Here is a 13,357-nt window from a genome sequence, read left to right on the forward strand (position 1 = left end):
CTTGCATATGCTGTTAGTGTGGTCTGGAATATACGGCACTGACATGTCAAAAGCTTCATCTGTGAAACAGTGTGACATCTTTACCCGAAGACGCAAGACAGGCGCTATACCATCAACGTCCGACACAGATGCTAACATGGCTAGCATAGCCGAGGTTTTGGATGAACTCAAATCACTCCGGTCGGATTTTGGAGCCAAGTTGGACAGCATCGATATAAGACTGACTGGGATGGTGAGCGCAGTGACTGCACTGGAGGGTAAAGTCTCGGAGGTAAAGCAAGACATATTGAACCAGGGGGCTCATATCGAAGAGGCCGAAGCCCGCATTGCCGAAGTTGAAAGCACACTTGAGAAAACAGAAACGTCACTGAACTCGGCTATCAAACGAATCGCACTTCTTGAAGCCAAAACAGATGATTTGGAAAACCGCGGACGACGAAAGAACCTGCGCATCTTCGGCATAAAAGAGGGAGCAGAGGGGCAACAATCACTCTTCGACTTTATTAGCATCATGCTACCCAAGTGGCTGGGGCTGGCGCCCGACAAGTCATTCACACTGGAGCGAGTGCATCGCACGCTTGCCTCTGGGAAACCAAACCAGAGCAGAGCGGTGCTTATTCGTTTCTTAAAATTCCAAGAGAAGGAACTGGTATATCGGGAAGCAAGAAAACAACAAATTACACATGATGGGGCCAAGATCACATTTGCACAGGATCTGTCTGCGGAGACGGTTCGGATCCGACGGGGATTTCACCCGGTTGTCAAACTGTTTATTGATATCAATGCCTTCCGTGGATTCCAGCACAACCCATGCAGACTCAGAATCCTGTACGGTGGGAAGATCCACCTTTTCTCAACACCTCAAGAAGCCGAAAAATTCTACAAGAATTTGCCGAAGGAAACAGCAGAGGATGCTCATCACCAGTGAGTTGGTTAAACAACAGGTTAACCATTAAGACACTCCATAAGACTGCCTCTGCTTCAACATAACCGACCAGTAATTGAGTCACTGATAAGAGACAGATAAAATTTTGAGCTCGAAGTTATGTGGGACTTATGTTACCATAACTGGGCGTTTTTAAGCGCATATTCGTTCTAAGTTTGATTGCAATCGTTTTTGGGTTGTAGATTAACAGCTGAACCTCACCTAAGTCTTTTTTTTTGTTTTGTTTTGTCCTACCAAGGGTAAACTTTACTTTATTATGGGGGAAGAATCAGTATCATTATATGGTTAGTGTACACTGTCTGATTTATGGGGTTTTGGAGAGGTCGCGTTGACTAGTTACTCCTCAGTGATGTGGATTAACGCCCTCCAAATAATTTGTTCAAGGGAGGGGGGAGACATTTCCAACAAGGAAATGCAAATGTTCAATCAGAAATTGTTTACAAGTTCTTTATCTGGTATGTGTGAGTGTGTGAATGTATGTGCAAACCTGCTTCTTCAATTTTCCCTTTACTTTGTTTATTTAAGTGAACAGTCTGACAATATTTTATGGAGAGGACAACTAAAGAGAACATTTTGAAGGTTAACATTACGACCTGGAACGTTAGGGGGATACGGAAGTTAGCTAAACTGAAACAAGTATTAAACCGACTAAAACATTTTAACTCTAGGATTATTTTTCTACAGGAATCTCATCTTACTGCATCAGAGATACATTTATTAACCAAAAGATGGCAGGGTCAGGTATATTTCTCTTCTTTTACTAGACATGCCAGAGGAGTCATTACTCTTATACATAAGTCAATCCCATTTCAAACTACGAGGGTGATTACAGATCCAAACGGGAGATATGTAATTGTGCAGGGCCGTATCTCCATGTTAGAAATAAACCTGATAAATATCTATGGCCCCAACGAGGATAACCCATCCTTCTATGAAAATCTATTTCTCACAATATCAACCTTGGAGGGCCTTTATATCATAGGAGGGGACTTCAATTGCGCCCTGGACCCTAACCTGGATAGGTCGTCTCAAACTGACACTACTCATACCCAGACTAGAAAAATACTTTTTAACTATATGAAAGATTTGAGATTAAATGAGGTCTGGAGAACAAGGAATCCAAATAACAGGGAATTTTCATGTTATTCTAGTTCGTATCAAAGTCATTCGCGGATAGACTACTTTCTTATCTCTACAGAGTTATTACCTTGTGTTGAGAACTGTTGGTATAACAGTATTGTGATTAGTGATCACGCAGCAGTATGTCTATCAGTTAGATTGGGCGAAGTTGATCAAGGTGTAAAGCGATGGAGGATGCAAACATTTTTGTTAAAGGACCCATCATTTGTCAAATTTATAGAAACTTGCATTGATCAATATTTTCAAATAAATAAAGATGAAACCACAGCTAGTATTAGGTGGGAAGCATTTAAAGCTTACATAAGAGGGGAAATTATAAGCTACAGTAGCAACAAGAGTAAGCAATATAACCAAGAATTAAAATCATTAGAAAGGCAAATTAAATCTAATGAAACAGAATTTTACCAGAGCAATGATCCCACTAAACTAAACAATCTGACTATTCTAAGAGCCAGGTATGATAAATTAACAGCAGAGAAAGTGGCAAAAAGTTTAATGTGGACCAAACAATTATTTTATGACCAAGGAGAGAAGGCAGGAAAATTATTGGCCTGGAGGATAAAAAAGATGCAAGCAGAAAAGGCCATCACCCACATAAAGTCCAAATCGGGTATTATAACAACAGACCCTTTAAAAATAAATGAAAATTTCAGAGAGTTTTATCAATCTTTATACCAATCTGAATATACGGGAAACAGAGAAACACAAGATGCATTTCTTGATCAGTTAAAATTTCAAACCCTCTCAGAAGAGGATAAAACAGCCCTTGATAGTCATTTAACAATAAAAGACCTGTCAGAAGCCATAGACGACCTGAATAGCGGTAAAACGCCTGGTCCTGATGGACTTCCAATGGAATTCTATAAAACATTTAAAAATAAATTAATACTGCCACTTCTTAACATGTATGAGGAGTCATATAAGTCCGGAATACTCCCAGACTCACTGAGATTAGCTACAATAACCCTTTTATTGAAGCCAAATAAGCCTCCGACTGAATGCTCCTCTTATAGGGGAATTAGTCTTATGGGATGTGATACGAAGATTTTGTGTAAAGCACTCTCTAGAAGACTAGATAAATGTGTGCCTAATTTGATAACAGACGATCAACAAGGTTTTGTTAAAACGAGACAAGGCTATCATAATATAAGACGTGTCCTCAATGTACTTTATGAGAAAAACAATAGGGAGGACACTGCGCTGCTATCACTAGATGCGTGCAAAGCCTTCGATAGAATAGAATGGAATTATCTCCTGCAGGTGCTCCCCAGATATGGACTAGGTGAAACATTCCTGAAATGGATCCGATTATTGTATACACATCCAACAGCACAAGTTTTAACTAATAATAACGTATCAAAACCCTTTAATTTACAGCGATCAACCAGGCAGGGCTGCCCTCTGTCACCAATTCTCTTTGTGTTAGCAATAGAACCTCTGGCCATAGCTGTGAGAGCAAATGCAGGAATATCAGGGATAAGAATTGGAGGAAGAGACCATCTAATTTCTTTATTTGCAGATGATATTATATTTTTTTTGACTAATCTGAAAGATAGTATCCCTAATTTAGTAACATTAATAAAAACATTTGGAGAATTTTCAGGATACAAAATTAACAATTCTAAATCAGAATTAATGTTTCTTAATGAGGAAGAAAGAAGAAGCCCTGTGGTGGCCACCCCATTTAAGACAACTACAACAGGCTTTAAATATTTAGGCATTAGGATCACTCCAAGCCTCAAGGACATAACCTCAATAAATTATGATCCCCTTGTAGGAGAGGTCACGGAAATGCTAAACCGTTGGACAAACCTGCCTGTATCTATGATAGGCCGGATAAATATCCTAAAAATGACAATTTTACCCAAATTTTTATATTACTTCCAAACACTTCCGTTGCCTCTACCAACTTCATTTTTTGACAGTTTAAACAAACTATTTAACCAATTTATTTGGAATAATAAGAAGGCAAGGCTCCGCTTACAACTACTTTACTTGCCCTATGAAAGAGGAGGTCTCCAAGTCCCCAACCTCAGATGGTATTATATGGCTGCCCAACTAACATCAGCCACCCATTATTTCTGCCCAACAACACCTCCAGCCTGGGTTGACATCGAGCAAAAATCTGTTCCAGATCTTCCCTTACACACTTTTCTATATTCTTCAGACACTAAGATATTAAAAAAAACTACAAGGAACCCTTTCTTGAAAAATACAATTATAATTTGGCATGCAGCTCATAAATATGTGGGCGATCCTCCATCGCTTTCGCGATTTACCCCTATTTGGGGAAATGAAAAGTTCACGCCTGGTAAAAGTGATGGGGGATTTAAAATATGGAAAAATAAAGGCATTCAAAAAATTAAAGACCTATATGCAGATGGCATACTGCTCACATTTGATCAGTTGTGTAAAAAATATTTAATACCCCCAAAGCATTTTTTTAAATATTTACAATTGAAAAACTATTTGTCATCAAAACTGCAAAGGATTGCTGAACTTCCACCATTAACAAAAATAGAGGAGGTATGTGTTAAGAATACAAAAGGGAAAGGTTTTCTCTCTATATATTATAATTTACTGGTGCTTTCCTCCAAAGACTCAGCAGCAGATAAACTGGATGCTTGGAGAAGGGAGATCCAAGAGGACATAGATGAAAATGACTGGAACCAGGCTTGCTTAAAAGCACAAAAACAAACAATAAACACACGCTTTAAACTACTGCAATATAAATGGCTCATGAGAACCTATATAACACCTGTCAAGCTTCATCATATGTCCAATGATATTCCGGACATCTGTACTAAATGTCTAGTTGAAAAAGGAACTCTTCTTCATTGTCTATGGGAGTGTCCTAAAATCCAGGACTTTTGGAAAGATGTTATCAAATATCTGTCCGAAGTGTTTAAGGTAAAAATCCCTTTAATAGGAAAACTCTGTGTACTTGGAATATATCCAAGGGAATTTAAGCAATCGGGGAAAAAAACTAAATTACTGGACTACGGACTACTTCAAGCCAGAAGAGCCATTGCGCTATGTTGGAAGAGTATGGATGCTCCCTCCATGGGACTCTGGAAGAAGGAAATTGCAATCTCTCTAGGCCTGGAAAGACTGACATATATTGCCAAGGGCAAACAATGGGACTTTGTGAATATGTGGAAGCCATATATGACTATTTTAGGGAGTGGAGGTGAAGGACATTTATGAACAAAAAGGAAAAGAAGAAGGAAAGGAGGGGAGAATCTTGTCTATCCTAACCCATTGTATTTTTGTATTGCTGTGAGAACTATGCTCATTTCTACATTTGAATGTGATGTAGGCAGGTTTGATGTATGGATGGATGTGTGAATGTGAGGGTGTTCAACATTTGTTTGTATTGTACTATAAAAAAATTCAATAAAAATATATGGAAAAAAAAAAGAAAGACCGTTTAGAACAATCTCTAAAATACATTGGTTAGTTAAATCCCAGGTTATTGTTCAGCACAGAAGTAGGAGGGAGAACATGGAAGAAGTCATCCTGATCATTTGTTTCCATATCAGTCAGTGTGTGCTTCAATGGTCACAACATAAATCAAGTGATTGTTTCTGTCAAGCTGACAGTTTCTGTTTTATTACTGGATATTCAGCTGTTATTTATTTTCTGACATAAACATGTATGTAGAGATTATACAGCTGTTTTTAAATAGTGAACATATATAACGATCTAAAATCTTAATTCTGGATGTTACAAGTTTAAAGTGTTGTAGAAGAAGACAAAATATAAGAGTAGGGTCTTTGATCATTTCCACATAAATAAAGCAAAAGCTTTGTAGCATTCATGACTGACTATAACTCGTAGTTTCGTGACGTAGGCCATGTTGGGCTTACGCTGCTGGAACCTGAAACAGCATCTGTCACAAATTTGGTTTCATGTTTACTGTCTGAACTGCAGGATTGTCATTCCTGAGACTTCTCACGCTTTTGCTCCATCTGGTGATCCTGGCACGAGTGAGCTGCCGTGCAGACTTAAGCAGGTGGTTGTTTTCTGAACATTTGGCGGTATTTCTCCTCGTGCGGTGAGTTTGCAGGTGTTCACTGAAGGAATGATAACAGTGCTGATCGCTCACTTTCACTGACACTTGGTCTTCCTCCCAGTTCAGCATGTGTTTGTGATTTGTGAGTAATGACATGTATCTCCAGTGAGCCTCATGAGTTCCCCCTTTGCATTTGAGCATGGGTGGTCAAACAGATGTCCGCGGGTGTCGTGGTTAAAAACTGGTCTTCCTCCTGATCGAATGACTTGTGGAAACGTGTGTTGTGTAATCAGAATCAGAATACTTTATTGATCCCTGGGGGAAATTATTTTTTGTTACAGTGCTCCATTTTAAACCAACATTAAGACAAGACAGACAATACGCTAACTAAGAATAGTACAATATATACATATATATACATACATACATACATAAGTCACTTATAAATAAATATTTGGAAAAGAAACATGTGTAGCTGGTAAACTGCTGTCTGTACTATTTATCCTGAGCTGAAGATTGTTTCCTTGGGAAAAAACAGCCAGTCTGCTTTGTTCTGGTGTTTAGAACAATAGATATGTTCCTCTGGTGTCATGTTAGCATCAGAGTTGGATTTCTCGCTCTGAGTTTGTCTCGTCACGGTTTAGTAACACATGCAGCTCTGATGCACGGCTGACTCAGTGCATCCATGTGCCGTGCTGCACCCCGGTTAGCCAGGCTCATTCATATTTTGCCATGAAATCACTAACCAGATTTTTTTCTTGTAATTCCTCAGAAAGAAGGTCAGTGAGGGCAATGCAGTGGTTAAATCCAACCCGTCAAAGCGCCACCGGGATCGGCTGAACGGGGAGCTTGACAGGCTGATGGACCTGCTGCCGTTTCCTGAGGAGGTGCGCTCTCGCCTGGACAAGCTGTCAGTCCTCCGTCTCAGCGTGGGATATCTGAGGGTTAAGAGCTTCTTCAAAGGTAAAGACCAGCCACAAGTGCATATCCAAAGATTTGTTGAAATGTCAGTGCTGTGTGGTGAAATGAAATGATGATAAGCCCACTCTGACCTCCACATTCGCTGCCACAAACACATGACAGCCTGCTCTTTGTACCACAGAGTAAACGATAATATGTCTGGTCTTACCGACTCTTGTGTTGAGTAATACTGTGGTTGAGAAATGTGTTTAACCACACAAAGCCAACAGCGCATACCTCGACCTTGCACTGAGCAGACGCTGGCTGGTTGACAAGCCGACCTGAACAGAGAAGAAGCTTAGCATCAGGAGAAATGCAAGAGGCATCAAAGATAAAGAGTGCAGTATGAAATGCAGCTGCAGTGGCTGCAGTGCACACTTTACATTGTCTTTAACACTCAGTTTCCCTTCTGTTCTTTGCATGATATGATTTAGTTGTTCTCTGTGGCTCTCAGAGACCAACAACAGCACGAGGAAGAGCAGCCCACAGACCGGTTCGACCACATACTTTGGACACTGCCTCCGTTTGGCAGCAGATGCTCTCTGCAGATAGGCTGTCTGCAGCTCCCTGCAGATGTAGGTGCACTGTGTCACTAGAACCCTGTCAGTCCAACAGGGGGACGTGTAGGACTCAGTAGGCATGAAACAGTGGACGCAGTGAAAGGTATATATGAGAGATAAATCAGTATAGAGGCTAGAGTTTTTAATTCAACCGTAATAATGACACAAAAGTCCAAAATACTGATAATGAATACAAGCAAACACTTGTATGAATGAGGTAATGTAGACTAAGGTGGGAGTGAAGGTAGACAAAGCTTGATAACTGGGCGCAGTGAAGCCAGCACTGGAAGTGACTGAACTACATCTGACAGCTGAGGCAGGAATGAGAAGCACGCAGGAATCCAGTTTTAGGAAACGGCACATCCTCACTGCCGCTAACCTGACCCCACCTTGCCTCCGAGCAACACCCACAACAGCCTCAAATATTTCTCAAATGCTTTTTAAGAGTTGCTGCACCTTAATTAAACGTGCAGGCTTTGAAAAGCTGATGAGTCAGAAGAAAGTCAATGACATGTGAGTCGTACACAGCTGCAGAGGATCCCTGTCTTTAAGTACGACAGACGTTTTAGCCGAGTTGTTTCCTGACAGACTGCTGAGTAAGTTGCTGTCTCTAACAATAGACATGAAGTGTCTTATCTCCAGGTGTCTGCGTCTCTTGGTTCAGGAGTCGTACAGAAGTAGAGGTAAAAATGCACAAAGTGAATTCCAAAGACGGATTTTATCAGTAACAGACATCTTTGAAACCAAGTGAAATTATGAATGCTGTGCAACTTTAAACAGACAGTGTGTGAAAAGTGTGCGTGCTTGTTGTCAGCCCAGCTGTTTGCAGTGTGAATGGATATTACATGTTATCACATGAGCGCTGGCATTCCTCTTCCACCTTTCTGTCTGTACAGGTGAGACAGGCTCCCGTGTCTGTAGGAGACTTTCCCAGTGCATTCACAGTTAGCTAAGCACTAAGACGATCAAGAGTTTGAGGACTTCAGATTTTACCGTACAACTTTCTTCTTCTTCTCTAAAACTAACATTGAAATAGATCAGTCTGAATCGAAGCCTCCTGTTGATGTTTGTTTAGGACCAGCACACTGGCTCGACCCTCTGAGGGTGGGCTTGTGTTTCGTTCCGGTCTCAGATCTTTTTCATGTAAGGCAAAATGCTTAAGTACTACAGCATGAGGTCACTGCTCCATGCTGCTGCTTTAAAATGCTGCTGTTCACATTGTAGCCAAAAAAGATGTTTGTCGGGGAAACATCAGATTAGACCGTCAGGCGCCGCAGCATTTATTCAAGTCAACAGTTATATCTCCAAACAAGGCGTTGAATCCACGGACTTTAATGTGTTTCAGCCACAAACACAGAATATCCTGCTTTTGCTGCAGCTACTCCTGTAATAGAAAAGTCCATATGAAGCTTACATTGAACTATTTTATTATCATGAGGCCAAAAGCACGGATTGCTGTGTTGTATGGTTTATTATTCAATCATTGAGCGGTAAATCTGAGTCGTTCTGAAAAGCATCTATTTGAGCAGCTAATGCGGTTCTTGCATGGTGCAGCTGGAAGTGACTGTGGCATGTTTATACTGAGACTACAAACAGTGCATTCACTGCATGTTCTAAGAGTGTTTGTGCGTTTCTTTATATTGCTGTGGCAAAATGCATTGAGGTGTCTGCAGACAGCCCTGATCACGTGAAGGAGCTTTGATGTTTGTGTGGCGGAGGCGTGGCCCCGGGCGCAGCTGCCGGGGAGGAGTGGAGCAGAAGGCTCAACAGGGCGGCGCTGCGAGGCCGGTAAGAACAGCTGATGGTGTTTATGTACTAATGATGGTCTCCCTCCGCTGTGTTTATAGTGAGACGGGGAGGAGCGGCGAGAGATCAGCTGGGCTCGTGAGCTGTCAGGCTGTGCGACTGAGTCAGCTGTGTAAACAAACAAATAAATGTGGAATTTGGCAGTACATACCTGCGTGTGCGTGTGTTTGTGCCTGGTGTATTCCACAAGTGGTGCCGAAACCCAGGAAAGTGCCGGTGGGGAAATGTCCGACCCACAGACCGCGCCACCCGCCCAGCCCCTGCAATTCTTGGCGCAGATGCTGGCGGAGATGGCGGCGATGAGCCGAGATCAGGCGGCCGACCAGCGTGCCCACCTGGCCGCGCTGCGGGAGCAGACGGACCGGCAGACGCAAGTTCTGGAGCGGCTGGTCGGGGCCGCTGCCACGCCGAAGCCCTCGCCACTGTCGGTGACGGTGCCCCGGATGGGGGACGGGGACGACCCACAGATTTTTCTGGAGACCTTCCGTGCCACGGCGGAGGCGTGCCAATGGCCGCGGGAGGAGTGGGCTCCGCGGCTGCTCCCCCTGCTGTCTGGGGAAGCACAAACAGCGGCCCTGAGTCTGCCTCCGGCGTCCAGGAGCAGCTTCCCGGATGTGAGCCGGGCGGTGGTGGACAGGCTGGGGCTCACCGCCGAAGACCATCGCCGGCGGTTCCGGGCCTGTCGGCTGGCTACATCGGACCGACCATTCGCCTGGGCCCGACAGCTGCGCGACGCGGCGGTGCGCTGGCTGCAGCCGGGAACATCGGAGGGCGAGACGAAGCTGGTGGACAAGGTGGTGCTGGAGCAGTTCACGGAGGGATTGCCAGCGGAGACGGCGAGATGGGTCCGGTGCCACCGGCCCGCAAGCTTGGAGGTAGCGGTGACGCTGGCGGAGGACCACCTTGCCGCTGGAGCAGGGGAGTCCGGGGACGCCGGACGGAGGCCGAACAAACAGGCCCCAGTGCCGGCCCCGAGGCGCCGTGTGCCGGCACCAGGGCAGGCAGAGCGGCTGCCGGCGCTGAGCCCCACTAACCCTTTCGCGGCAATGGTGCCGTCCAGGGGAACCGAGCCGAGTGGAGCCGCCCCCGAGCCACGGAGGGCAGCACAAACGCCGGGGCCGGAGTGTTGGAAGTGTGGGCAGCCGGGACACCTGAGGAGGGATTGTCCGCTTATGGAAGTGGGGCAGGTGTTCCGCGTTGCTGGCGCCCCAGCACCCTCCCCCGGTCCAGGAGGGACATACAGTATTCCGGTAAGGACTCGAGGGGGTATACGCCAAGCGTTGGTGGACACGGGCTGCACACAGACCCTCGTGCACCAAGGCTTGGTTCGCCCCGGGGCATTATTGGAGGCCGAGTGGGTGGAGGTGAGGTGTGTTCATGGTGATGTGCACCGGTACCCCATAGTGCCGCTGCTAAAATACAAGGGCCATACACATAGGGTAACGGCGGCGGTTAGCCCGCGCCTGTCGCACCCCCTGATTCTGGGTACCAATTGGCCGGGGTTTCATCAGCTACTGGGGCAGTACGCGGGGGTGCGATCACGACCGGAAGCGGGGTGTAGCATGTGCGCGGCATTCAGCGGTGACGCGGGGTCGTCCGACACCGACTCCGGGGGGGAGGAGCCGGCGGGTCCCTCACGGGACGTCCCGCCGGCCCCGGAAGTGTCCCCCATGGGTGATTTCCCACTGGAGCAGTCTCGTGACGGCACCCTACGCTCAGCCTTTGACCAAGTGATGGCTATTGATGGTCACGTGGTGCGCCCTGAGGCCGCGCAGACCTACCCACGTTTCATCTTATTAAATGACCGATTATATCGAGTGAGTCGTGACACTCAGACTGAGGAAACACACACCCAGTTGTTGGTGCCGCAGGGCCACCGGGAAACGCTTTTCCAGGCGGCCCACTATAACCCCATGGCAGGGCATATGGGATACGAGAAAACTCTGGAGCGAATAACGGCCCGATTTTATTGGCCTGGCATCCGAGCGGATGTGCGCCGCTGGTGCGCGTCCTGCCCGGACTGCCAACTTGTTAATCAACCGGCCATACCGAGAGCGCCTCTGCGCCCTCTCCCCCTCATTGAGGTCCCGTTTGAGCGCATCGGCATGGACCTCATCGGGCCGTTTCACCGGAGTGCACGCGGTTACCGCTTTGTGTTAGTCCTGGTGGATTACGCAACGCGGTACCCGGAAGCAGTTCCGCTGCGCACCATCTCGGCTAAGAGTGTGGCGCAGGCACTTTTTCAGGTCATCTCCCGAGTCGGAATCCCGAAAGAGATACTGACTGACCAGGGCACGTCGTTCATGTCTCGTACACTGCAGGAACTGTACGAATTACTGGGCATTAAATCTATTCGGACCAGCGTCTACCACCCTCAGACTGACGGGCTGGTGGAGCGGCTGAATAAGACTTTAAAGTCCATGATTCGTAAGTTCATTAATGAGGATGAACGCAATTGGGATCACTGGCTAGACCCTCTGTTATTCGCAGTGCGGGAGGTGCCCCAGGCCTCCACGGGATTTTCTTCCTTTGAACTACTGTTCGGCAGGAGGCCACGTGGGGTGCTCGACCTGATTAAAGAAAGCTGGGAGGAAGGTCCGAGCCCCGCCAAAAATGAGATACAGTACGTGTTGGACCTGAGAGGGAAACGCCACACTTTGGGGAGGTTGTCACGGGAGAATTTGCTCCAGGCTCAGCAGCGTCAGCAACGCCTGTATAACAGAGGGGCTAGACTCAGGCAATTTTCACCGGGAGATAAAGTGCTTGTGTTACTCCCTTCTTCCAGCTCGAAGTTGCTTGCCAAGTGGCAAGGTCCCTTTGTGGTCACACGGCGTGTCGGGGACGTGGACTATGAGGTCGCTCGGTTGGACAGGGGAGGAGCCGCGCAGATTTATCACCTCAATCTCCTTAAAGCGTGGAGAGAGGTTGAAACCGCATCTCTGGTGAGCCTGGTGAAGGAGAGAGATGAGTTGGGGCCTGAGGTGCCAAATTCTATCATTCCCGCCTCCCTCCCTTGTGATGACCATCTCACACAGGCCCAGAGAGCGAACGTTGTCGCGTTGCAACAGCGCTTTGCGGACGTGTTCTCCCCCCTGCCCGGCCGGACGTCCCTCATCGAGCACCATTTCGTGACGCAGCCCGGCGTGACGGTGCGTTCACGGCCCTACAGGCTCCCGGAGCATAAGCGAAAAATCGTGCAGAGGGAATTGGCGGAAATGCTGAGGATGGGAGTAATAGAAGAGTCGCACAGCGCCTGGTGTAGCCCCATCGTTCTGGTGGCGAAGAAGGATGGGTCTATACGGTTCTGTGTCGACTATCGCAGGGTGAACGAAGTGTCACGCTTTGATGCCTACTCCATGCCTCGGGTCGACGAGCTCCTGGATCGGCTGGGCACGGCCCGCTTTTTCACGACGCTGGACTTAACCAAGGGCTACTGGCAGATTCCCTTGTCTGCCGAGGCCAGGGAGAAAACGGCCTTCTCCACTCCGTACGGTTTGTACCAGTTCGTGACACTCCCGTTCGGCCTGTTCGGGGCCCCGGCCACTTTCCAGCGTCTCATGGACCGGGTACTGCGTCCGCACGCGGCGTATGCTGCCGCCTACCTGGATGACGTGATCATCCACAGCGGCACCTGGGCGGAGCATGTGCTGCGGGTGGCCGCGGTCCTGGAGTCCCTGAGGGGGGCGGGGCTCACGGCCAATCCGAAGAAGTGCGCGGTTGGACGGAGGGAGGTGCAGTATCTGGGGTACCACCTGGGGGGCGGGCAGGTGCGTCCACAAGTGGAGAAGACGGCGGCTATCGCATCCTGCCCGCGCCCCAGGACGAAAAAGGAGGTGAGACGGTTCTTGGGGTTGGCGGGTTACTATCGTCGCTTCGTGCCGGGGTTTGCGCAGCTAACCAGCCCCCTGACCGATCTCACTCGAAAGGGTG

General features: G+C 47.0%; 1 protein-coding gene across 2 annotated transcripts in view; it reads left to right on the plus strand.

Moving 5' to 3' along the window:
* LOC146556098 (aryl hydrocarbon receptor-like) overlaps positions 1-13,357 on the plus strand; it is a 46,298-nt gene that overhangs the window by 14,082 nt on the left and 18,859 nt on the right. For both annotated transcript variants that reach the window (XM_085248324.1, XM_085248325.1), the window contains exon 2: positions 6,874-7,064. In XM_085248324.1, coding sequence (XP_085104450.1) covers positions 6,874-7,064 — 191 coding nt within the window. The remainder of the gene's footprint in view (positions 1-6,873; positions 7,065-13,357) is intronic.

The sequence above is a fragment of the Mchenga conophoros genome, linkage group LG16 (assembly GCF_057382185.1).
Source record: "Mchenga conophoros isolate Kocher_MC1m ecotype Shallow Benthic linkage group LG16, M_conophoros_male_GT1.1, whole genome shotgun sequence".
NCBI classification, from domain to species: domain Eukaryota; kingdom Metazoa; phylum Chordata; class Actinopteri; order Cichliformes; family Cichlidae; genus Mchenga; species Mchenga conophoros.